The sequence below is a fragment of the Lactuca sativa genome, chromosome 1, assembly GCF_002870075.4.
Source record: "Lactuca sativa cultivar Salinas chromosome 1, Lsat_Salinas_v11, whole genome shotgun sequence".
Classification (NCBI taxonomy): Eukaryota; Viridiplantae; Streptophyta; class Magnoliopsida; order Asterales; family Asteraceae; genus Lactuca; species Lactuca sativa.
Window position 1 is genome coordinate 204,214,602 of NC_056623.2, and position 27,961 is coordinate 204,242,562.

A 27,961-nucleotide genomic window follows, 5' to 3' on the forward strand; every position below is an offset into this window, starting at 1 on the left:
AAACCCTAATCCCTTAGCTGAGGGCCTAAGCAAGTCCATGGACTCCTTTCCTTAAGCCCTTGGACGAAAACTCCTAGATCCTTTTAGGATTTTCATTCAAGCCTTAATAAAGGTGATTCAATGGCCCAAAGCCTCAACTATTGAATAATTACAAAATAGCCCCTGCACTTTCAGTCAGTTCCTTTAATCCCAAAATTAATTCTAAATTAATTTCTGATTAAATACTAATAATTACAAAATAGCCCCTGCACTTTCAGTCAGTTGTTTAATTATCTTAGTCAAAACCGATTCTTGTCCTTTTTCCCTCTTAATGCGCTAGACATTTGGAAAATTTTAGAATGGTCAAATATTATAGCATTTGCAATCGATCCTATACCCGAAGCGTATGAGACACGATGCATAATGTCTTACATAAAGATACGATACTTTATCAATCTTCTGCCTTAATATCTTATGTGTTACGTTCTTATAATTCGAATTATGAAGAGGGATGCCATAATCATAATCGAAATTTTGAGAACCCACTATGTATCCTTGACTAAATTTGTTAGCATTCCACAACCTAAGCCTTTAGATTTGAAATGAAGCATAATATTCTCTCCCTTAATTATAGCAAAACAACTTTTCAACCCTTACGACTTTGCAAAGTATAACTCTTGTTTTCTATAATTAATATTGCTAACTTGCAATACTTGCCATAATAATCATACAAGCATAACATTTATGCTCCCACTATCATGATGATTATTATCATATAAGCATAACACTTATGCTCCCACTAGCTTTGACATGTATTCAAAAAACAGCTTAACTTCCAGAAAACAATACCTTTTGAATTTCTTAAGTTCATATTTCTAATACCTAATTCTTTGATAATCCTTTATCTAAGCTTCACCTTTGCCTTAGATAGCTCATATTATATCTAAACAATTCAGACTAATTGCCAAATCTCACAATTCGAATCATGGAAAGGGATACTGTAACCATAATCGAATTCGAGAATACAATTTTCACAATCACTATCTTCTTAAAATCTCTCTTAGTGAAAGCATTTCCTTACAGTCATTTTCATGAAGGATGGAATCTTATGACACTTAGATTTTAATGGTGTATGTGTTCCTATCCATGCGAATTTGTTAAAACCAAAGTTTGCGACAAATCCAAACTCATATGGACCGAACTTTCTCAATCTTGATTTCTTGCCTTATGGTAACGCGAGTGCCCACCATGTCTTTCAAGTAGTTAAGCAGCTCATCCTTTCCTATCAATGTACTTTTCATTGATCAAGGTGCTTGCCTTTTATGCGTTCAAATGAGAACTCATAGAACTCACATGCATAATTAACTCAACTGGAACGGCCCAGAAACAAGATAGTGTCAACACGATAGGTTGTGAACCTCAAGTCGTGTGCTAGTGATGATCGATAAGGTTTATTCTTGATTAGTTCTTGATCTTTTTCAAGACCATTAAGACTCCCACTAACTCCTTGACATATAATATTCTCTTGTCAATAAACATTTCTCGACAAACAAATATTCAAGATTTAGTGTAGCTTTTATCAAGACAAAACACTTCACAAAATTGGTCATAGTTGGTCTTTGTCTTATCCAAGACATCACAACTTTCCACATTTGATGAATGTTATAAACCTTCTTAAGACTTGTCACTCAATGTCACAATCTTAACTCTAAGACTTATTTTTGGAACGAAGTATGATTGACTTCTTGATTTAACCATTTCTTCAATTCTTGATTCCTCTTCTCAGACATACAATTGTACTAAGACTCATTTAGAGGATCAATTGAGATATGGTTCTTAATCATTAACACCTATCATAAAACATAATAAAAGGTACTTCCCCTTCTTCTTAGAATAGAGAAACTTTTATCTTTCTGCCTACTTGATTCTTCTTATCCGTTCTACTATTGATTGAAACTCTTTCAATCAACTCAGAATTACACTTAATCTTATAAGTATAATCATATTTACTAAAACTTTAGTAAATCATGACAAATATCTTTCTCACTCTTGTGGTGGACTTGATCAACACACAACTTTGTGTACTCGATCTCCTAGTTCTGCACTTGACATTTTGTCAACGAATTAGTCTAATTTCCAAATATAAAATATCTCATTTATCATGCAACCAAGTTGCATGATTCCAAGTCTCTGTCCAATTGAAACTTGGGCGAAGAGAAACTCTCCGTATTTGGTAAATTCTTGACATTTCCACAAATAACATAATCCATTATTGCTAATAACTGAAACATTCAAACATCAATTTTTCATACACGTCATTGCAAGGATAAATAAATAAAATAAAATTTTATTTTATTGAGGAAAAATGTGTCCTTACAATGCAATTCAATTGAAAACTATGTTAATACATATTTCATAGCAATCTATTGTAACTCCAAGTAGTAGCTCAAAATTCTATCTTCAAGCAATTCGATCGAAATCCATTTCTTCACGGTTAGATTCAGCTCACTTCTTCCCTTAAGCTTCCTCTCTTTTCTTCGATCCTATAAAACATCAAAATGTAATCTTATTACATCATATATTAAGAATCTAGAATAGGAACTTAAAAGAGTTAGTTAATGGATTTTACCTGAAGTAGAGCCATGCATCTTGACTCTCTCATCTCTTAGATTTCTCAGGTAGTTAGGGCAACTTCTTCTCTAATGCCCCTTCTCTTGGCAATAAAAGCAAATGGACTCCTTTGGCACAACACATCGGACAATCATAGACTTAGTTCTTTCTAGACTTTCGATGTTGCCAGTACCCATTGCAGTTTGGGAGTTTGACTCACCAGACAAATTTGCTTGACCAGCACGCCAAATCATTGATGATTCAGCAACTATAAGCAAATAGGTGAGATCAATGAGGGTCACGTCGTGATGCATCATATCGTACTCTCTAACGAACTCACTATATGATTCAGGAAGTGACTGAAGAACCCAATCAACAGCCAACTCTCCTGAAATCTCGACACCCAACATCCTTAACCTATCGATGTGTGACTTCATCTCTAAGACATGTGCACACACAGGTTTCCCATCTTCATGTTTACTTGCCAAAAGGGCTTGAGTGAGTTTGAACTTTTCAAGGCTTCGAACTTGTGGGTTAGGGAGAATAATTAGAGGAGGTGGAGGAAGTGAAGCATGATCTCTTGTTCCTCGATCATATCGCGAAATATCATCTTCATGTGGAAAGCTTGTTCCACGGGATTTGGGAAGACCATAGCTGTCATACTTTGACATCTACAAAACGGGAGAAAATTCAAGTTAAGTTGATTCGAATCCTTTATGTGACACCCAAATGAAACATCAAGGCTAGGATCCAACACAATACTCTACAACCTAGAAGAAGGATGCCGTAATCTAGTTGTAGAATATTTGAAGGTAGGTAAATGACGATTTACCAATTTCCACCATGAAAAACGAAAAGAAAACTTAAGTTTTAAATGTATTGGAAACTCCTAGATCTTTTAAGATTCATTGAACTTTTGAATGGCATGTTTAAATCTCGACATGCCCCTAGATTTGTGATTGGGATGCCGAGGATCACAAAACAGGGTGTGAATAACCATGCAAACTTATATGGAGCCCCCAATGTTACACTCACCAATTCCATGTGCCAGTTAACCACACACGCTCCACTGAACTATGACAAACATTGAGTCACCCTTTGCTACTTGTGCTTAGAACCATTTAGTGTGCCGGTTAACCACACGTGCTACACTAACATCTTCGCAAGGGCACAAAGTGTAATTTCATGGAATTGCATCAATTCACTTTTGCCTAAAGTAACTAAGATTGAGAATTTTGTAAAAACATTTAGTTAATTTATACTTCATTATACTTTTAATGGAAAGGGTTTGCCCTATCCAACCGTTCGGCTAACGACCCTCCACCAATCAAGGAAGCGGTGGGTGAGAGTGGACACCCATTAAACGATCATTTTATACGCCATAACCTTATACCCCCTATAGATCGACTTCGTGAATGAGGCCTACTAACAGTAAGACTAGCATTTAAGTTATACATATATAATATTAGACTTTTAATGTTATACATAGTATAAGGGTGTATTTTACACTTTTAAAATACTAGGTGGTTTAATTTTTTAAATTACACTTTTAATTTAATTAAATATAAACCATATCATTATGGATTTATTAACTCTCTTTTAATTATACATTAATTAATTTAATAAAACCATAAGTGTGTAATTTGAACTTTTCAAAATTAGGGTTTTAGAATTTAGACTTTTTCAAAATTAAACCTTTTAATCAAAAAATTTAAATTCCAAAACTTGAGGGCAAGTTTTGAAACTTTTCAAAACATAAGCAAGAACATTCTAGATCAAATTACAAATAATAATAATTAACCAATTAGTTAGTAATTATCTAAATATGACCTAATTCAATTTCTTGCAAGATAATCTATCAAATAATTCAAATAAATCAAGTTTATCACATAAGGAAATGATTATCTAATTAATTTGACAATTATCTTTTATTTTGGTAAGGATATCTTTTAAATTAAATAATTAATTTAATCTAATCCCTTAAATCCCCTAGATTTCGAAATTATGGGATGTGATAAATCAAAATCTTTAATTACCAAATTTAAACATTTAAAGGATAATTACAAGATATGGCATTATCCAAATCCCTAAAATTTAGGATCCAACCTTAGGAAGGAGGCAATTTCAAAATCCAAGGGTTGGATAACCCTAGATTTCAAAATCTTGGAGGCTAAAGAAAGGGTTTAAAACCCTATCAAAAAATCGCCAACTAGGGTTTTGCAACCCTAATTGCAAAAATTACCAAGCCCTAGAGTTTACTAGCAATAAACCCTAATTTGTCAAGTTCATACGTTAGAATAATGCTACTTGAAAACAAAAACCAATGGCTCTGATACCACTGATGGGTTTTATACAAACAATCCTATGTGTGCATGTAACCCTAGAGTTGGATCTATGTTTTCACTATTAGTTATACAACTTTATAAACACAAAAGAAACCTTGCATGCTACTATTATTTTCGAAATTCTTATATAAAAATAGAATACATACCTTTTGTTGTTATATAGCAATAACAACTAGTTCTGTTGGGTTAAAACCCTAATTGAGATTTGATGAACAAGATGCGGAAAATAAGAACAAATACAAATATGAAGATTATGTCGAATGATCACTCGATTTATTGAATTGTGAGGAACAAATTACACTTAAGAAATAAGAATCTAACTCTACAAGAAACCTCACAATGTGGCGGCTACATTTTGCCTCACTCTTAACCCTAATAATGAATAATACATGACTATTTATAGGGAAAAGAAAAGTCTTGGGCTTTTAACCTAGAATTCATCAAAGGGGCCCATTGCCATCATCCATGGAGTGCTTTGAAACCCTACAATCTCCCCCTCAAAGTATGGAATGGATGACAATGCTTTAACTTCCAAAACAAGCATCTAGCAAATAAAAAGATCTGCAACGAGGAATATATGAAGCAATCCAAGAATCTTGATTCTTCAATGGTCTTCAAACACGGGCTCTAGGATATATAAATCAAGCACTGAAGTAATGTCTTTAAACTTCATTTTCGAATGTAATCCCTAAGAATCTTCATGAAAACCAAACCCGCCATAAAACCCATCTCAGAACAAAGAAACTGAATCACTTCTTGTCTTTGAAGAGCTCCCCCCTCCAAGTCACAACGATCTTCAAATAAGCTAATGATATAAGCCATCAAAAAATATCATGTAACAACCCAAACTTTAAGATTCGTAACGCCACTTGATCGAGAAAATACAAGAAGTCGGAGATATAAAAAGTCCTTAGCAGAGCTCGATGAAGAACTCCTGCTGTAAAGGACACTTCTCTGTAAAAACCTTAGTAGAGCTCGATGAAGAACTTCTGTAAAAATGCTACCTTCATAATTCTCCCACAAGCTTTATCAAAAATCTTCGATTTTGAAAAGTCACAAATCCAATTTCGAATGGCCATACCAAATTCTCCCCCGATTTATAATCAAAAACATGATTATAAAGCCTTCAAAAGGTCATGAGAATGATCTTGAATGGATAAAAATTTACTATGCTCCCCCGCGACAAAAAGATATAAAAAAAAATCCGAAAAAAATCGTGAAAACTTGACGTTAAAAAAAAACGACTTTCCAAACCGCCAAGACTTGATGGAATCATTATTTTGCTGTTCACGAAAAAATATGAGCGTTGAAAAATCCAAAACTGTTCACCAGCCCTTAAAATTGCAAACTTTTCTGAAAAATAGACTGAAACAGTCACTTTGCTGAAAGTCAGGGGACTAGATAGAAATTCTGCATCAATTTCTCCTTGATTTGTTACAATTTCTGAACTTTAGCCAAAATTACCAAGCTGTGAAAACAACAGGTACCAAAAGTGTCAGATCGTTGAAGCGTCAGGGAGCAAAAATGAAACATTACTATCTTCTTCCCCAATTTAGACGCTTATAAAAGGAATGCGCGACTGGAACAAGTGCTAGACCCCAAAATCTAAAACACGCAGATCACACTTTCGTTTCAAGCACAACCAACCGAACCAAGGTTTGTTTCAAGATCGCCATTTATTCACGCGAACATAACCGAACGTTCGGTTCGTTTCTTATTCCAAATCAAGCTTCATCAGGCGAAACTCCTTTCGCTTTCGGTTCATCCTTCGTTCGCTCCAACCATTAACAACCGAACCCAGCTTAAACACGCGAATCCAAGATAGAGGTTCGTTCCAATAGCTACCAAAGCGAATCTTCCCCCTTTCGTTCCAAGTGCTAACCAATGACCCCAAGATTATTTCACGTTTGTTTTGAGCACAAGCCTTCATACCGAGCCCTGAGTTCTGAACACCAAGAATCTCACCCAAAGCGAACCAATTTCAAACACGAACCCAATGTCAGATCGAGGTTCGTTCCAATTTTTAACAAGTGAACCCAAGATCAGTCTAGTCTCGTTCCAACTCCATCAATCAAAGCGAATCCACATCAACGAACGTCAGACCTTTCGCTCCGAATTAGTCACACAGATGTTCGTTCGATCGTTCACACGTAAGGTAATTTTGACCTTCGTTTGATAATTGTTCTTCCCAATTGATTTCCAATTCCAGTTTCATTCGTTTACAGTGAACATCATCAATTTTGACTTTTTGATTTTGACTATCGTTCGCACCAGTTACGATTTCATTCCGATAAACTCTCAAATCCGATTCGTTCACAGTGAGTTCAATGGAACCAAAGATTTTGCATTATCATTCCATCTCGTTCCGATAGACGCCATCCAACATCACAACTTTGAAACCAAATACTGTGAAATTGGTACCGACTCCGAGATCTGTATTCTAATTGCAAAAGCCATCTGTTCTGATTACAAGCTAATCTCTAATTGGTGATTTGAGTTCCGTGAAAATCACCAAATTAATTAACACAAGTCATTTCCAGATCGAATGTGTTTTTCATTCAAAATAGCAAACTTCCTTCAATGGTTCATCAATGTACCCAGAAACTCATGAACACCAATCGAAAAAAAAAAACTTGAAATCAAAAGGAATCGATTCATGAGTCGATAATCACGACACGGGTGTTGAAATTGATAATCACGAATGAATGAATTTAAGCACAGAACAAAAACGCAAACGGAAACGGAGACATAGATGTAATATTAGGGTCAAATAAAACTGGATCGTGAATATCATCAAATACTCGCTTTATGAACAGTGATGGACTGAACATTTTGGGCCAAAGCAAAAGTAAATACGATTGGGTTCAAAGGCTTAAAACAAAGGAATTAATTGATTTGGGATTAAGCAAATGATTTGATCCCAAACGAACAGAAAAGAGATTCAGATAAAAAAAATACCAGATGAACAGTATAAATCTCCATGAACAGTAACATGAACAAAAATCTTGATTCCTTACCGCCAAAACACCAATAATCTTCAATATATGTGCAGAAAATCACCAAATCAAGAACCGATACTTCAAAAATCAATAGATTTTCAAAGACCCGCTTTGATACCACTTGTTGGGTTAAAACCCTAATTGAGATTTGATGAACAAGATGCGGAAAATAAGAACAAACACAAATATGAAGATTATGTCGAATGATCACTCGATTTATTGAATTGTGAGGAACAAATTACACTTAAGAAATAAGAATCTAACTCTACAAGAAACCTCACAACGTGGCGGCTACATTTTGCCTCACTCTTAACCCTAATAATGAATAATACATGACTATTTATAGGGAAAAGACAAGTCTTGGGCTTTTAACCTAGAATTCATCAAAGGGGCCCATTGCCATCATCCATGGAGTGCTTTGAAACCCTACAATTTCCTTGAATTTCCTTAACTCTTGAAAGCAAGTACCACAAGTGTAGTACCTCTAATGGCTCACAAACACACTAGGTAAAAGGATGAATATCAGAGAGAGGAGAGAAGGCTATCTTGCCCTAGATTTCGTCCCTTTTAGGGTTTCCCAAAGCTTGGACGAAATCTTAGTGCCTTAGGGTGCTATTTATACTTAAGCCTACTAGGGTTTCAAGGTGTAAACCCTAATCCCTTAGCTTAGGGCCTAAGCAAGTCCATGGACTCCTTTCCTTAAGCCCTTGGACGAAAACTCCTAGATCCTTCTAGGATTTTCGTTCAAGCCTTAATAAAGGTGCTCCAATGGCCCAAAGCTTAAACTATTGAATAATTACAAAATAGCCCCTACACTTTCAGTCAGTTCCTTTAATCCCAAAATTAATTCTAAATTAATTTCGGATTAAATACTAATTAATAATATGATTCCAAATTAATATATTATTCATACAATATATTAAAAAATCATATTTATATCCTAATTTATTATTCTTAACAATAAACCATCCTCTCTCCTCAACAATCATCTTGTCTAGTCACCACTGTGAAGGCAACCCAAAAGGACCATGCACAATCGGGTCAAGTACATACCAAAATAGTTATGGACTTAGACACTAATCCAACAGTCATGGGAAGAGTTTTTGGAATAGTTGAAAATACAGTACTGCTCAGAGATAGATCTGATAGACCTAAACAACGAGTTTCATAACCTAAAGAAAGGGAAGATGAGTGTTGATGAGTATGCCACCGCATTCACCGAGAGGATGAAGCTATTTCCCTACTTGGTTCCTACTGAACTCTCCAAGATTGATAAATGAAAGAAGAAGCATTGTGGGAAACGCAACAAAGAAGTAACTTGTTACACGTGTGGAAGGACTGGTCACTATTCCAAGGACTGCACACATAATGATAAGGTATGCTACGGATGTGGAGGCAAGGGGCACCTATCAAGAAATTGCCTATAGAAAAACTACGCAGCAAAGCCAAACACACCACCAAGGCCAAGGGCATTCCCCATGATCCTTGACGAGGCAGAAAACCATGCAAGGAACCAAGGATGAGGAATCCATACCCGAAGACCGAGTTATGAAGTAGCCTAAGAGATAGAACAATATGATGTAGCCTATTAGAAGCATAGTCTAGGGTGAACTTGAACACCTATGTAATAGTTTCAATAAATAATGAAGCCTTCGTTTTGCTATCTGATGTGTTAAACTGTTATGTGATTTTCTTGTATGGTGACTTGGAAAACTGTGAGACAATACTTGGGACGACTATGAGTAGGCGTGAAAGGTAGTAGATGCATATACTACCGGAAGCACAGGACTCACGCTTGGATCAGGGAAAGTCACAAGGTTACCAAGAATCTAGTAATTGATATCGTTTTATTCAAGTATGTCGTTACCATCGTTTCGGTAATGACTAAAAAGATTGTTGATATTCCAACCCTAGTGGTCATATAGAATTGAGTCCGACTACGTTGAGTATCCTATGTGATTTAGAAAATCAAGTTCGATGTAACATCTGACTTAAGACGGAAGATTGGAATAAAAAGTGATCAGTAGAGGTATCACGAAAAGTGCTTGTAGCTAGAAATGCTACCTTTTAAAATGTGATTATATCACATTAGATCATGAAGGAAGGTATAGTCTGTTTTGGAATATAACTATAAGAGACCTGAGTCTAAACGTGCATCACATGATGGTAGGTCATAATTTGGAGTTTAACCTGAGATAGAAAGCAGATGCACGATCGAGTACTGCTTACAGTCAATAAGTCTAAGAGATAGACTTGAAGGAATATAGAAGTTATAATTACTACCATGGATGAAGAGATGACGTATGGAGTCATTATATGAGCCCTGTTTCTTTGATGATTCCGGGACGTAATCACCCTAAGGGGGAGATAATTGTAACGCCCGTAGATCCCAAATGTTTTAAAACGAATTAAAAATACTTTTCTTCGGAAATGCTTTGATAACGTATTTATCATTTTTACTGGGAACAAATTCCGCAACATTTTTATTAAAAGAGGTACTCTGATTTTTATAAAGCATAAAGAAAATCGATCTTTTCTGTCTGTGAAAATGGAGATGTCACAGCATATTTGTTTTTGCCAAAGCATTAAGGTGGTTGATTTAAAATATTTAAGGTAGTTCAGAATTTATATTTTTATATAACCCTTTATAAAAATAAAAAAATAGGTGGGTCGAATGACCCACATTTGATGTATGTAGCCTCGCCACCGAGGAGCGATTGAGTCGTCGGTACGGAAACTCACAGTAACCGGAGACAAAGGTCACATCATAAATCATGCACTATAATATGAATATTTTCATTTAGAAGGGCTTCACTACTACAAAACGTGTCATAGGACTCACCAAATAGGGCCCGGTTTTTGAGAAAACCGGGATATATTGTGAAAAAACCGGGACTTATTCATGGAAAAACTAAAAGACCCGGTTTAATTTAAAGAAACGGGATATATGTTATATGTAAGTAACCCGGTTCACAATATAACAACCGGGACTTTTAGTTGCATTGGTAAGTGACCCGGTCTCTATAATACAACCGAGTTCTATTAATATTACCAGTACACACGCCATCTAGGAAGATATATGATCCATTTCTTAAAAACCGGGTTTTCTGAGTTTTTTAGCAAAATATAAACTTGGTTTTAATTACCGAGTTTTAATATAATGATAATACTTCATACCTGGATTGTACAAACTACAAAGTAGCCAAACAACCGACATAATTTTTAAATCCATACCAAAGTAATTGAAGATTCATCGCTCCGTAATCTTGTAATTTGACACATGTAACATGAAACATACCTCTAATATTAAAATTATAACGTCACACTTTGAAATTAACCATTGACTTATAAGTTTTTCTTTTTTAAAGGCCTAACACTTGATTACAGGGAAAAAAAGCAGCAGGTAGCTAACAAATACAAAACAAGATACAATCATCAAGATACATCGACCAAAAAGAAAAACACATTTTACATATTATTAAAAAAATGTTCAGCAGTTTTACTTGAAAAAAAAAACAGCCTTGAAAAACATTAAGCAGCAACAACAGCATATGAACTAATAATTCACACCATCAATAATTGAAAGCAGCTCCATTTTGATAAAAGATGAGTTGTTTGAAACAACCAATCATACCACTTCATTTTAAAGCCTATACACTTAAGCGACTTAGGCATGTGCACCTGAATTTTGAAATCAAATATTGATACCCATACTGTTAACTTGCTTGCAACATCAACATTCAACAAGAAACCAACTTTTAGGAGAAGGAATTGATGCATCACTCAAATTATGGAACTATTTGTGCGTCCACCCATTAACACCAACCATAAATCACATCTGACTCAATTTAGGTATCACATCTGTTGTTGAGGCAGGGACAACAACAGATTAAAGTTGTATTCTTTTAATGTTGACGGGAATGAATAAACCAAAAAATTGGAGGGAGAATCGAGGGGGAAACGAATATGTAATGAAAATGGAGGGAAATTTGAGGGGGAATGAATATGCAAAAATGTTGGGCGGGGGAACTAAATGGTAAAAACTAAAAAGGTTTGAAGAAAAATAAATTACTATGGTTTTAGTCTTTATGTCTCTAGTTTTAAGGTTTATTTGTTTTTTATTTTTGACTTTTCATTTTTATCATTCTTTTATTAAAAAATAATATTTCGTGTATAACTTTATATATATATATATATATATATATATATATATATATATATATATATATATATATATATATATATATTTTGTAACATTTTTAAATAATGGCCAAATTAAAATTTTATAAAAATGAATGAGTTATGTACATATTAAAAAGCGTTTGGCTTATGAATAGTAAGATCTTCGGAGTCGTGGTTCATAATGCTTTTGTTGTCGGCTTTGGCTTCTCGGTTTTTGCTCTACACTCAGATTGTTTTTAGAGGTGTGCTTTTTAGAGATGTCATTTCTAATACAAAGCTTGAAACTTGACTTATGAATGCATAAATCTTCTTTTAGGGTTATTTTGATTGTTTTAGTCCAAAAGAAATGGTCATTGAGGAGTTGGACGTCATTTATGGGTTAACCCTTCGGATCTAGGGTCTTGAGGGGCTTTCATGACATAAAGGTGCCAACTTTATGGCTATGGAAGTCCCATGCAGCCTCTAAACCTTCATTTTTGCCTTTTGAGCTTCTAATGGCCTTGCATGTAGAGAAAGCTAGAGACTTTACATGATCATTTGGTCTTTAAGGTCCATATCTATGTTCTTATGATGTATCTCGAAGTTTTGATGGATTTTGGTTTTGGATTTAGATTTAAGCCATTTTGGATTAGGGCTTGAGTTTTATGCATTAGGAGGGGTTCTAAATGGGTAAAGTTGGAAACTTTACCCTTCTAGACGTATTTCCATCTTAGATCTAGAAGTTAGGGCCTTGGTACGAAGAATAGTGACTTAATGCATCAAGTAGGTTAACATATTGAAGAACTCGACAAGTTGTCCTTGAAGTGTCCCGAATCTATTGAAATAAGAGGGACTCGACGAGTTGTAGGGAAAACTCGATGAGTTGGATCGCGATATCACGATTCTGTGATTTATGGAAACTCGGCGAGTTGAAGGGTAACTCGGCGAGTTGAGTCAACTCGGAGCGTTGACTTTTGATTTTGACCTGGGTGTTGACTTGGTATTTGACTTTGAACAAATTTGACCTTTAAGAGGGTTATGATATTGTAACACCCCAGATTTTAGAAGTTTAATGAAGGGCCAAAAGTGTAAATTTAGGAAAGGGATTCGACGAGTAAGTCTGCTTATTCGCTGATTCGGAGCGGGATTCTGTCGTGGTTTAAGTGGCCAACTCGCCAAGGCGGCGGCTTGAACTCGGCAAGTCGGTGCTGAAGAGAGAAAACCCTAATCCTGGGGGTTGAGTCCTATATAAAGCACATTATAACCCACCCTCGGCCTCTTTGCTACCCTTTTGAGATCCAGAAACCCTAGAATCGAGTGAGCCTCCATTAATAGAGAGGATTGAGCTTTGGAGGAGAAAATATTTGAAAGGGGCTTGAAGATCAAGAGGCTTGCTGCAAAGGAGTGGTGTAGATCCAGGATCTACTTCAGTTGGGACATATATTAGAGGTAATAATCTGTTGCTTGGGCTCTTTTGTATCTAGATTTATTATCATTTGAGATTTGGGGCACTTTTGGTATGATTGAGAGCTATTTCGAGTTATAGGCTTAGATCTGAGGTTGCTACTTCAGATCTAGGCTTGTGATGGTCCAAAATGTCATAAAGCTTCTGTCTAAGAGTTATTGGTGAAGCCCCTTTGTCATAAACCCTAGCCCTAGAATAGGGGTGCAAACGAGCCGAGCCGAGCCCGAGCCTGGCCAGGCTCGGCTCGGGCTCGTTTAAGTTATATGAGGCTCGAGCTCGAGCTCGCCTCGTTTCGAGATTTCTTTTATTGAGCTCGGCTCGAGCTCGTAAAAAGTTATACAAGCTCGGCTCGGGCTCGGGCTCGACTCGTTTTTATCGGGTGTGCCTAAATAAGCTTAAGCTCGGCTCGAGCTCATTAAAAAGCTCGTTTACTAATACCCGAAATTCATAATTCCCCTAATATGTTTTTATTTTAATATATATAAATAAAAATAAATAATATTATAGAAAGGCTCGTTTAGGCTCGCGAGCCTAATCAAGCTTTGTGACATAGGCTTGAGCTCGAGCTCGTTTAATAAACAAGCTTAATATTAAGCTCGAGATCGGCTTGGGCTCGTTTAAAATCGGTTTCGAGTCGAGCTTTTAACGATCCGATCTCGAGTAGCTCGCGAGTAGCTTGGATCGTTTGCACCCCTACCCTAGAGTGTTATGGGCTTATATATCCTTGGTTTCACGTAAAGTTTGCCACTTTATGTGGTGTTAGACTGTAGAATAGTGGATCTATGGATTGGAGCCCATGCATGGCTCGAAAAGCCTCTGTATGGATTAAGAACTGGAGAGACTCAACGAGTTGAGTCGTGTTCTAAGAGTTTTTAGAGTATAAGGACTCGACGAGTTAACGGGTTGACTCGGCGAGTAGAGTCAGTCAGGAAGTTTGACTTTGGCCTGGACTTTGACTTTGACCTTCAAAGGTGTTATGGTAAATTGGTTATTTATGTCAATGGTCCATTGATGGCAATAGGTGTTAGAGTTTAGAGCAGTGCTTCGGGTGTGGGCTTCCGTGGTTCAGTTCTTCATTCAGGTGAGCTATCCTCACTATATTGATAGGGTCTACGGCACCAAGGCTAACCCTTTATCGGATGGAAATCCGGGTATTGTTTGTTATGTTATTGCTTTGCTAGATCTGCATTCTGGTATTTAGGATGGTGTTATGTTAATGACCTGGTTAAGGTCGGTACCCGGTATTTAGGGTAATGTTATAATAGTAACCTGGTTTAGGTCGGTACCCGCTATATAGGGTAATGTTATGCTAGTGACCGGTTAGGTCGGAATCCTGGTTAGGATGTTGATATGCTATGTGATCTGATAGACTGTTTGTCTGGTTAAGGATTTGTTATGTGATTAATTGTTTTATGTGCACATGGTTGTTTGACCGGGGGGGGGGGGGGGGTTGGGTTGAGGCGGGTCCTGCTTTGTGCTGTAGGCCAACATACCCAGGGCGGACCGGATATTCCGAAGGCCCAACGAGCGGTCCGGATAGGCTGAAGCCCCAAGAGGGCGGACTAGACGTGCTGAGGCTCGGAGAGCGGACCAAGCAGACTGAAGGCCTGGTTTGGGCAGACCAGTCATACTGTAGAGTCAGAGAGTGGAGCAGGTGGATTGAAGGGACTGAGATCTAACACCTCTAACTCCTAGAATTGCCCAACTCACAAAGAGAACCAATGGGACCAAATAAAGCTCATAACCAAGCCTTAAACTGTAACTAACAAATGAATCATCAAGGTAAGAACTTTATACCTTCAAAAGCTCCCAAAGTTGATGAAGACTCTGGACCCCTATGGGTTCGATATCCCCTTTGGGATGACTCGAACTCGGGTCTCCTTCTGAAATAACGAAGGAAAGGCTTGTGTTGCACCAACCGCCGATTCCAAAAAAAATTAACAAAATCAAACCTTGATATATTACTATATAAAACAATATGATATATGTGCGTGATGTAAAAAAAATTAAAAATATCGATACCCCATCTATCAAATTTTGATATCCTCCTTTGGGATGACTGGAACAACACGGGTCTCCTTCTCAAATCACGGAGGAGAGGCTTCCGTTGGCGAGTTCCAAAAAAAAATAACAAAATAAAACCTTCATATATTACCATATAAACAAATAGATATAGGTGTGATGTAAAGAAAAAAAAAGACAAAACTGTACAAATGGTCCATGTGGTTTGCTGAAAATTATCACTTTGGTCCAAAAAGTTTTGGACTAACACCACAGGTCCAAACTTTTCGTTTTGTTGCGAGTTTGGTCCAATTTACTTTAAAAGATTTTGTAATGACGATTTCACCCTTCTTTTTGGTTTTGACACCGGTGTTGTTGTTGTGGTGACCACCATGAACATCCACCACCTCTTCGCCTGTCACAGAACCACCACGACCACCATAAACTCCATCGTACATGACCTCACCACCTCTTCGCCGACATGAAAGAAAAACAGGAGGCACCAAGTGTAGTGATTTATTTCATATCCAAAATCAATGGTGGGTTTTCGTTTCAAGTAAGGTTTTGTGTGTGGATTTTGTTTCGGATCTACCCTTCTTCATCTTTGTTTCAAATTTAGTACCAAGAACATACCTACCTTCAACTTTTGGATTTGGGTTTTATTTTAGATCTAAAATCAATAACGAAGAACACCCATTGTGGATTTTGATTTGGGATGTTGGATGGTGGTGGGTCGTGACAGGGGGAGGCGGAGTAGCTGCCACAATCAACTGTGGTGGCTCTCCCGTGGGTTGGTCGAATGCTCACAAGTTTTGCTCAGTAAACAGAGAAGAGACGGGGAGGTTGTCTTAACTAGATCTTGCTTCTTATTCTTTGCTAGAGGTCTACATGAGAGATATTGTTGGAGATCGGGTATAGCAGTGACGAGGGGGTGTTTGGGTGATGCTCTTCGACTGGAGGAGGGGAAAAATCGGAGGTCCGATGGAAGAGAGCAAGCTACAATAGTGGCAGTCAGTGGGGTTTTGGGGTTGCATTTCTCGCCGATATCTTTGTCGATCGAAGAAGGAGAACAACGGAAGAAAATGTTTTGGGGTTATTGGGTTGCGTATCTCGACAACCCCATGTATGTTCGGCAGCTCTAGTCAACACAGGAAGAAGATGAAAGCAAGGTTTGTTGCTCCCTTTTGACCACGCCGGAATAAGCAACCACTATGGAGAGAGAGAGAGAGAGAGAGAGAGAGAGAGAGAGAATTATTTTTTTCTTTTAATAATGAAAATATTTAAATAAATAAAAAAACTAAAAATACAAAAAAAAGGGTAAAATCATAATTACAAAATTTTTTAAAGTAAATTGGACCAAACTCGCAACAAAACGAAAAGTTTGGACCTGTGGTGCTAATCTAAAACTTTTTGGACCAAAGTGACAATTTTCAGCAAACCATAGGACCATTTGTGCAGTTTTGTCATGAAAAAATAGTTTTTCGATACCCCGCCAATCAAATTTTGATATCCCGCCATCAATTTTTGGTGTCCTTCCTATAAAATTTTGATATCCCGCCATTTGTCCTGGTATACGATTTCAAAGCTACTCTCTGCGACCACTACTAGTGAAGATTAGAAATCACCAATCGAAGACCCTAATACTTGAAAGAACGTGAATCGAAACTTTATTGGGGCTATTTTCACTAGAGCCAGAGGTACAATTTCGACTGAAAAATGAAAATCATTCATTATGTATATCAAAATCTGGAAACAATTTAGATGACTTGAGTAATCGATCCCTTTTGCTTTATTATGTGCAAGTTCTGATTTGGGACTCATTATTTGTTTGATGGTTGTTGCTGTTTTCTATCTCTTCATCTCTAAATGAATCAACAATGATTGTGGATCTGATTTGTTGTTCAGCACCTACCATTTTTTGGGGCTTTTTGACGATTGTACCCCTGTGATTACCCCTTCGATTTTTAACACTTTTAGGTGCTATCGGGGATGGTTGTGGCTTCAAAGTCTGAAATCTTTGAATTTAATGATTGTTTGGAGCTTTTGGACCTTCGCCTTGTCAAGTGTCTGGCTGCCTTTGTTGAAGTTCTGCTTTAGTCATATGGCTTGAATGTTCTTTTAATATTCCATGTTTGCATCTTGCTGGATGATGTTGCTTTTGGGGTTATAGACGTTTTTACCCCTGGGTTTGGTGTATGGCTTCTGTTGAGTTTGCTCTGTTCTGTTGGTGTGTTGCTGCATTGGGGGTCTTGACTATTTTCCCATGACTGCCCTGCTTATTGATTGATGTGGCTCATTCCTTTTTTTAACATTTCTAAGCCTTGTTTGCTTATGTTGTATTGATGGCGCTGGTCTTGATTTCTAGGCGTTGGTTTCTTGTGAGTTCGTCTTTTTCATGCTGTCGGGGTGTGATGCTGTCAAGGTTTAAGACTTAGTTTTTTCTTCCTGTTGTTTGCATTGTTATTTTTGTGGGTTTGCTTGGAGTCACTGTCTTGGTTGTTGGTTGTTGGTTTTGCCTAAGTTTCATTGATTAGTTTTTTTGCATCATTTTTTCCTTTTTGTTAGCACCCTTTATTCTAATGATATTGAAGCCATTTAAATTTGTTGAGAGAGGGATTGCTCAAGAGTTTGCAGGAAGGGAATATTGTGAATACTACTGATCAGGTAATGTTTCATTGCCATTTCTTTAGTTACTTATTTATTATTGCATTGTACTTTCATTTTCCTTTAACATAGCATTCAATGTTGTCTGAATAAATGATGACTGGTTCTATTTTATTAGCAATTAATCCATTCACAGATGTCTTAATTTCTAGAAGTGATGTTATCAAGGTTTACAAAGAAAAGATTCTAAATAGCCCCCATGTGTGTGGAATTGCTGATGCTATTTATAATGACATGATGAGAAGTGCTTTGAAAGTGATATTGTGATGTTGAAGAATCAAGATAAGTAAAATAAGGGTGTCTAAGTAAGTTTATTATATTTTGCATATGGTGTAAATGTTAATATATATCCTTATCAGGTTTGTACTAAATCATTTCTATATTATTATTATTATTATTATTATTATTATTATTATTATTATTATTAGTATTTTTGTAAAATGGAATTTTTGTTTGATGTAATTTGGAAACTGGAGTTGGAAAGTGTGACAACAAAATTAGCTAGGGATCATATGATAGAAGCTGAAATGACAGTCAAAATAGTTCAAACTAGATGTGTACTATAAGGTTTTGGTAATGCAAAACATCCATGAATAAATTTTTTAGCTTGTTAATATATTTTTTAATAACTAATTAGTTGGAATATTTGCATGTTTGACTTTGATTTTTAAACTTTTGATATTGTGCAGGGGAAATTAACTCATATTCATTAGAGAATTGTTTGGTATCATGGAAAAAGTACTTGCATCATTTCTTATGTTTAAGGTAACTATTTATGAATTTTGTGTAGTATGTTATTGGAAATATTTAGGTGAAACTTGAAATAGTGATTTATACTTTGGACTTTGATTTAGAGTATGCTAACTTATTAGTGAAATAATTGTTGTATCTCATGACTTTCAGGACCAACACCTCCATCTTTTCAATTTTAGCAGCATGTATGTCTATGTCATAAGAGGTTCACACTTGAATCACAAATGAATGCAACCATATTGATATTTGTCAGAAATGGAAAAGAAGTTGGTGTCTCTGTTAGATACATTTGAGAATTGAGATATCTTTAGATGCATTTGAGAATTGAGATATCTTTAGATGCTTTGTAAGATTGGTTCTTAGTGATATTAATATGTAAAAATTCATTTAGAAATTAAGTTGGTGACTTTTTATTTGTTAAATTCAAAAGCTACTATATTATATAGTAGTTGTATCCTGTACAATTTGTTGATAATGGTATTTATATTCTAAATATATATGCTTTTTAAATACATTAGTATACTAAAGGAACTAGTTGTTTATCAAGTAACCAGACTTTGATTTGCATATCAAAACAATGTTGAGAGTTCTTATAAGACCCGGTTTTTTACATGGAAACCGAGTTATAATCCATTTAAGGAAGTGGCATTGAAATTGTTATATGACCCGGTTTGGGGATTGGAACCGGGTTCTTTTAGCCATATATGACCCGGTTTTGTATGGTTGGGCCACATCCTAATCTGCATATATGATAAAGTATTAGTCGTTATGTTCCTCTTATATGTCCCGGTTTTATGAACAACCGGGTTCTTTTGTGTTAGATAGGAGCCGGTTTTAAAACCGGGTTCTATTGTTTTGTACGGTTTTATGAACAACCGGGTTCTTTAGGACCCGGTTCAAAACTGGGTTATATAAATGAAATAACCGGGTCATATAAGCTTTTTTGTAGTAGTGCTTATTTGTAGTCAACGATTATAATGTTTTTAAGCCTAGTGCTAAGCGAAATATTGGTACATATCTCTAGGCAAGCTGGTTCTCACTTGACAAGTATATTATATTAAAAAAATCATATATATAAAACTTCAAAAAATATAAATACTTACATTTGGCATAATGCATAAGGCATATATATATAACTGAAAATTATTTAATCTTAAAACTTGGATGTTCATTAAACTACATATTGTATAATACAGTTAAAAACTTCAATATATGGTGCATTTTCTAAAGGGTGACACAATATATGGTTACTAGTGTTGACTCTAAGAGACTCCACATACATGAACACCCCTAGAATAAGATAATATAATAGCCGGTTTCTGTAAAATAACAATTAAAGCAACAAAAGACCATATTATATGTATATAAAGTTTCAAAGACTAATACAAACAGAAATCTTTACACCACCACGTGTTTTACATCATCATCTCCACCCACCTACCTGGTATCAATCAAAAAGGATGAAACAGTACTTGTTTTAACTTTAAGTGGAACCCCAGGTTTAGGTTTATTACAAAATGAAAATACAAACAATAATGTATGAGAATGAGATAGTTTTTGCAAGCATAGAAAGTCGAATGGCTCCTGTTTTCCCTCACTTGCAAAGGGAGACAAGAATGCGGCGAGGTGGCTTTATTAGTGGGCGTCGGCTATGGAGAACCATCAAATTATTAACAAGCATGACATCACCTTTCTTCCAAGGTATTGCAACACACTCTTCTTCAAGGATTCTCAAACAGTCTTTCATGGCAGAATCCGACAAAGGTTCACCATTCCCAAACTCAATAGATCTGCTGTCGTCATAAATTTCAGCATTCGCGGGGCCACCATAACTATTTGCGAGACTATTGAACCATGTTTTCCGTTGACTTCCTTTATCAAATTTTATGCCTGGCACGGGACCGGTTATAGTTTTTACGCTATTTCCCATCCATTCCAGCTTTGTGCCCAACTTCGCTGCCCTGTAAATATAGTGAATTATATATTTTTGTTCTTGTATTACAACTTAGTGTAGCAAAATTAATGTATACAAACCTTTCCTCTGCAACATTCTTGTCATTGGTCATGTATGCCGACTTCCAACCGCTGCCGGTGAAAGATGATGGAAGATCCTCGTCACTCATTATTTTTGTGTACGTCAATCCATGTTCCTCTAGTTTTTCAACGAAATCTGGGTGCTTCTCTTTCATCTTGTCGTAGATGATATGACTCAAAACTATTGGAGTTTCTCCCCCACTTCTTGGTGCTTCTTGGCAAAAGAAAAATAGCTTCGAGGGGTAGTCTGGAACCTGTTTGCATGCATGACATATATCAGTCGATTTAAATAATAATAATAATAATCTGAGAAATTAAGCAACAGATGCATATGGATAGATTAAAGGTATTTACATAAGCCATCTCGTGATGGAAAGGAATAGTCTTATCCTGAGGAGCTTCATTTGTGGTGTAAATCCGGCCAAGGATTTTGGTTCGAGAGGCTCTGCCACCGACATAGAACGCTTCGGGGAAGCCAAATGCCTCCACGACATCGTTCATGTCCGAAGTAGAGTTTACAGGGAAGCCTCTGAAGAGGATAGCACCTCTTTTCTGGAGAAGAGACTCGAGCCATGGCTTGTGAGCTTTGATCGCTTCTTCAAAGCCATTGAGTTTTGCTGTTGAAGTAAAATCAGCGTTAGAGATTGGGGATAACACCGCCGGGAATAGAGCGCCATCGCTATCAGGTTTTTGCTCAGGCAGTTCGATTTCTCGGAAGATATTGCCTGAAGCCATTTTGATTGTATTGTCGTGGTGCAGTGGGATGCTTTTGCATGCAGCTTACATTGGATTATATATAGTGATAATCACAACATGTGGTCTTTTATTTATAAAATGGAATTGGGACAATCACAAGAATCACATGCTCTTTTATTTAATAAATTGATCAACGATGATGACGAGCATATCAATAATTGAGTTTTTAATCAAAACAAGGTTAATGAAAAAAATATTTATATAATCGAGTATGGCTTCAAAAATTACAATTATATATATCAATAATTGAGTTTTTAAATAGCTTTTTTTATTTATTTTAGTTTTTCAATATCTTTTTTACTTTATCTTTTAAAACCTATCTACAATATACGATGTTTGTTAAGATGTAAAAGCTTCAACGTTATACAATTTCAACGTTATACAATGTTCTTTTTAAGGTAAACAATTCCAAAAAAAACATCTTAATGACTATATAAAGGCCAAATAAATAGAACAAATAAGCATCTAATGAATCAAAATAAAAAGTGTGCACTCAATTAATTATATGTACCAAGCTCTTTGTGTAACATATAGGCATCAAACAAGCAATATCTTGTTCATATATTTTTAGATTTATATTTTAATTTAGCCAATATTAAACAACAAAATATTATAAACAGTTATTACCAACCATTATTATCATTTAAAAGAGTAATATCTTTTAGTATAATTGTTCTTTATTTGTCTTGCATTTCATCATATTTCATGTCTTTTTCAGGTAAACCGGAGGTTAGAGCGCGCTTTGGGATATGCCGGGAAGCATTGGTGAGGATTTCAGGATGATCGGGCGAAGAACGAAAAGTTGGAAAAATCAAGTTTGGAATTGGAGTCAAAGAGGAACATGGGCCGTGTTGGATTTACACTGCAAAGGAACACGGGCCGTGTTGACCAGAAAAGAAGAAGCTGTTGACCATGCTGAACACGAGCCGTGTTCGGCCGAAAAACCAATTTTTGACAGTTTTTCCTATCTTTCATATTTTGGGTTGAGGGCCATTTTTACATACACACAACATATCGGAGCACATTTTGAGAGGGGATTTCGAAGGTTTTTGCAAGGGCTTGAGCAGTAATCATTTGGAAACATTATTTCTAGTATTTGTAAGTTGTAATTACACATTACTTCCATCTTTTAGACTTGTGATCTTGTTCTAGCCATATGTGGCTAGAACCCTAGATTCTCTAACTTCATGTCTTGACTTTTTAGTTGTGATTTCAATCATGTGTTTTGATATTTGCTTCCAATTCCTACCTAGTGAATTTGATTTTGTTTCATTTGAATTTTTGATTCTAATTGTAATTCTTATTGGCCATTTGAATTAGGTTTAGGTCATTCAAGATATCTAATTGCAAAATCCGTAATTTTTTTGTGAATTGGACTAAGTAGCAAACACTAAATTGATTATCTATTCAAACCATGCAGCCTTCATGCACTTACTACTCAAGAAAGATTCAAAGTCGAGCTTAATATGGGGGATGTTGCTGCTGCAAGAGTTCGATATAGAAATTAAAGATAAAAGTAGGAAAGAAAACTTGGCCGCGGATCATCTCATTCGTATTGTGCCACCCGAACACACAACACCAATCTGTGATACATTTCGAGATGAGCATTTATTCGTAGCCAAAGAAGCACCATGATATGCAGATATCGTCAACTACTTGGCCACAAATCAATTTCCCCCGGATTCCATACGTTGGCAAAAAGATAAAATCAAGAAGGAAGCCAAGCGATACGTATCGGATGAGCCTTACCTTTGGACGTATTGTGCCGACCAAATGATCCGAAGGTGTGTTGATCAACAAGAGGTACAATCCATCCTTAATTTTTGTCATTCATATGCTTGTGGAGGTCACTTTGGACCCCAAAGGACAGCTAGAAAAGTCTTAGATAGTGGATTCTTTTGGCCTACCTTTTTTCACGATTCTTATGTGTTCTATGCATAATGTGATAAATGCCAAAGATCCGGATCCTTAAGCTCTAAGAATCAAATTCTCCTCACCTCCATTTTAGTATGTGAGATCTTTGATGTATGGGGTATTGACTTTATGGGACCATTTCCGCCCTCTTTTAGTTGTTCATATATCTTGTTGGCGGTGGACTATGTGTCCAAATGGGTGGAGGCCAAAGCCACTAGTACTAATGATTCCAAAGTTATGGTGGATTTTCTAAAAGCATATATTTTCACCCGGTTTAGCACTCCAAAGGCTCTAATAAGTGACCGTGGTACTCACTTTTGCAACCGGATGCTTAAAGCTATCCTAAAGAAGTATGGCGTGACTCATAAAGTCTCAACAACCTATCACCCCCAAACCAATGGGCAAGAAGAGGTCTCAAACAGGAAAATCAAAAGCATTTTGGAGAAAACAGTCAATCCAAACCGCAAAGACTGGAGCATAAGGATGGATGATGCCTTATGGGTATATAGTACCACTTTCAAAACTCCCATTGGTATGTCCCCATATAGGCTAGTGTATGGAAATGCAGGTCATCTCCCGGTTGAGCTCGAGCACAAGGCTTTTTGGGCCATAAAGAAATTTAACTTGAATGAAGATGAGGCGGGACACAAAAGGAAGTTAGATATCCAAGAGCTAGAGGAGATCCGAAATGATGCGTATGAAAGTAACATGATCCACAAAGAAAAGACAAAGGCGTATCATGACAAAATGATCTCCCGGAAGACCATTGCACAAGGACAAAAAGTGCTTCCCTATCACTCGAGGTTCGAGTTGATTTTTGGGAAATTAAGATCAAGATGGGTTGGTCCTTTCGTAGTCACAAAGGTATTCGACCATGGTGCGGTGGAAATCACAAGCCAACAAACTATTAAAACATTCAAAGTTAATGGTCATAGATTGAAGCCGTTTTACGAAGGATTTGAGGTGAAGAATGATGAGATAGAAGTTGTTGGAACCCCACGTACCAAGACTAAAACATATTCGGGGGCAAAGTCGACCCAACAACTTAAAACAAGGGTTGATTACCGGGAGGCAACCCGGGGGTATTTCTTTCTTTTTCTTTAAAAACAATTTACATTTTTTTTGATTTTTTGGTTTTCAATGTTCCAAATGCATTTAAACATGATTTAAAATCACCAAATAGACATAGGGATGCAAAAATATTTCATTTGAACGAGAGGGAAATTTTTGGGTTCAAAAAGTGGAAGTGGCAATCAGAGGGGTACACGGCCCGTGTTCCTTTTGCCATATAATGAACACGGGTTGTGTTCATCAATGGCAAGAAGCCTGGCAGTCAGAGGAGTACACGACCCGTGTCACTTTTACTTTATTATGAACACGGGTCGTGTTCATCAATGGAAAACACTTCGGCAATCAGACGGGTACACGGCCCATGTCAAGTTTAACTTATGTCCAATACGGGGAGTGTTCAGCCAAATATCACATATTTTACACCCAACACGGGCCGTGTCAATTCTACCTTATGCCCAACACGGATCGTGTTCGCGCAGCAGACCTTGTGATTTTTAATGCTAAAAATCGGGTTTTTGCCCCATGCTTCCACACACTTATTCCAAAACAGCCCCTTCCCCCAAGAAAACCCCAAGATCCGATTTTCATCAAATATCCCTTGATTCTTCATGATTTTGGATTATATCTTCAAAAATGTTTGATTTTCATCTTCCCCATTTCATCCCTAATCTAATACAACATCTTCTTGCATTTTCATGATAGATTGGGGGGGGGGGGGGGGGTTGACAAACCCTAGGTCCGAAAATTTCATAGAATTTTGGTGTTTTGTGCTTAATTCTTCATGTAGGCAAGCTTAGGGAGGTTGAAGACAGTCTTTCTCACCAACAACACATTTCCACTAATGATTCGGTACATTCTTTCATATTCTTCACTTGTAGAATTTATGTTCTTAAGGTCAAATTGCATGTATCTGTGGTCATTTTGCAGTTGACAATAACTTGAAAATTATTCAAAACTGAGTTTCCTGCAAATTTTTAGTGGCCAAACTTCAGTTGATTGGACCCGTCAACAGTTGACTTTTTGACCCGTTGACCAGTTGACTTTTCATCTTTGCCCCAGATTTTGCATATGGAAGGTGAACGTTCTAAACGACCGAGGCACACTAAGTCCTCCGCCCGTCACCGTAGAACCCTATTACCGCCAGCTAGGTCCCTGTTATCCCTGCCTCAATCCCCACCCAATTCAAGTTGTCAAACTTGAGGCCTTTCTCGAACACGCGCATAATACCTAACAATTTGCGCATGTTCCATCTCTCCGCGAGTTGCACATCTACAACCAAGTCCACACCTTTTTCCAGAACATTGGATGGCAAGGGTTGTTAAGGGTCCACAAGCTCAACTATAAAGTTCCAACAGCCGAGTTTTTGTCTTTAGTCTATTTGGACCATGGTGTCCTAAATTTCCGACTAATGAACCAAGATCATGCCCTGTCACTAGACCAAATCAATGTCATTGTTGGGACCCCAACAGAAAACACTTTTGGCCCCAACGACTCGATTCTCGGATACAATGATCTTACATGGAGGACCGACCTTACTCATCTACACCCGTATGTCTCAAGTTCTGCTAAGGCTTCATCTATCATCAATCCTGTGATGAGAGTGGCCTATTGTATTCTTGCTTCTCTCATCGCCCCTAGAGAAGAGCGAAGCACAATTAGTGTTCTTGAGCTCAAAATACTCAATGCTATGGCCCACCCAGATGATAATCTCATTCCTCACTATGACTCATTCCTTTGCAACAAACTCACCTGCCTCAGCACATCACGGTCCGACAAAATATCTTGTGGTGGCATTGTCAGATTATTTTCCAAAAGTGCTCCAGTATGGGCCCTATATTCTAGAATTCACCAACCTCTACCCAGTGAGACCTACCTTACCACGGGAGTTCTTGAATCTATGAGAATGTTTCAGGTGGAGGACGGGAACCATAATTGGACCATGGGTCAAAACCACGATCTAAGGCTCCTCATCACCTTGAGAACCGGGACATCCTTGCCCTTAGGCATCCTAACAACTACACCGATTCGAAAATCACACCATATCTCTTCCCTAACTCCTTCTATGAAGAGGAAGAAGAGGAAGCTGGAGATAGTGACGAGAGTGGCAAGGCGACACCACAAAATTCTCCTCCCGTGGGTGGTGCCAACTCATCCCATCAAGCCGGACACTTATCCTATCACCAACAATATTTTGATCAATTCCAATCGATCCATACCTGCCTCGACACTTACAATCAAGATCTCACGAGCCTGACTCAAAGTTTCTCTTCTTACACCACTCAATACACTCGGGATTAAGAACGTCGGCGTAAACATGAGGAGGACTTTTGGGCTTGGACCCGAAACTCCAATTATTACCCTTATCCTCCTCCTCCTCCTCAATAGGTTTTTCCGCCTTCTCTAAGCATTGGGGATGATGCATATCTTTAAGCTTGGGGAGGGGTAGAGTTGTACATTAGGTGCATTTCATACTCATGCATTTCAAGTTTTTATATTTTATCATTTTTATCATTTTCAGTGCATTTCATATTCATGCATGCTTTAAAAAAAGTTTTTATTTCAAGTTTTTGCAATTTATCATTTTTATATTTTTCATGCATCATCATCATCATTAAAAAAAAGAGTACGAGATGATGACGTTCTTTACATACAATAGCTCCATGAAGTGGGAAATCGAGAACTCAAATGAGAAAAATACTGAGACGATCGGATAGTTATCGGAAACGTAGAATTAGCTGTCATAACTAGGGGGCCCAAACACCGTAACTCGAGACCGCAGCCTTAGAAAACAAAATTTGCATACTGAAACGTATTGTGGGCGGTAATAACAGCTTTAGGTGTATTTGCTTCTGAATGTTTAAAAAGAATATTTATTGACAACTATGGACCCACAGAACACGGACCTATTTGTTGACACGCGTTGCCATCACGGTAACAGAGAGCTTAAGTATCAGATCCATACAGTCAATAAAGAAGCAAGGGTACAACTGTCATATCCAGTACCCAAATTAGAATTTCAAGTGCCAAAACGAAGAAATTTTCAAAAATTCAAAAGTAGATTGAAAAAAAAATCAAAAGCTGTCTCAAATTCAAATCATGCAAATAAAGAACTGTGTGATATGATACTTGTGGCTCTCGAAAAAGTGAAAGCATAGGAGCTAGGCCCCTTCGGGTGGGCTCTCTGTTTCATCGAAAGCTGATTCACCGTG

At 37.0% G+C, this 27,961-nt stretch overlaps 1 protein-coding gene and 1 long non-coding RNA gene across 2 annotated transcripts; one reads left to right on the forward strand and one right to left on the reverse strand.

Moving 5' to 3' along the window:
• Positions 1–17,106: 17,106 nt before the first annotated feature.
• Positions 17,107–19,150, forward strand: LOC122197044 (uncharacterized). The gene is made up of 3 exons (XR_008229154.1): positions 17,107–17,257; positions 18,361–18,529; positions 18,914–19,150. It is a non-coding gene; the product is annotated as an uncharacterized LOC122197044 (long non-coding RNA).
• A 1,160-nt stretch (positions 19,151–20,310) lies between these two features.
• Positions 20,311–21,764, reverse strand: LOC111892090 (clavaminate synthase-like protein At3g21360). Its single transcript, XM_023888156.3, has 3 exons — positions 21,366–21,764; positions 21,012–21,265; positions 20,311–20,938 (listed from the first exon to the last, which is right to left on the reverse strand). Exons 1-3 carry the CDS (start codon positions 21,744–21,746, stop codon positions 20,572–20,574), a joined length of 1,002 nt encoding a protein of 333 aa, XP_023743924.1. The 5' UTR covers positions 21,747–21,764; the 3' UTR covers positions 20,311–20,571.
• Between the last annotated feature and the right edge of the window lie 6,197 nt (positions 21,765–27,961).

What these genes read in the sequence shown, in the direction of transcription:
- LOC111892090 (XM_023888156.3), bottom strand. Translation starts at nt 21,746, where the DNA reads ATGGCTTCAGGCAATATCTTCCGAGAAATCGAACTGCCTGAGCAAAAA. An exon ending in TCCATCACGAGATGGCTTAT is followed by an intron (nt 21,266 to 21,365) that starts GTAAATACCTTT and finishes GCATGCAAACAG; the next exon opens with GTTCCAGACTACCCCTCGAA. An exon ending in AAGAATGTTGCAGAGGAAAG is followed by an intron (nt 20,939 to 21,011) that starts GTTTGTATACAT and finishes CTATATTTACAG; the next exon opens with GGCAGCGAAGTTGGGCACAA.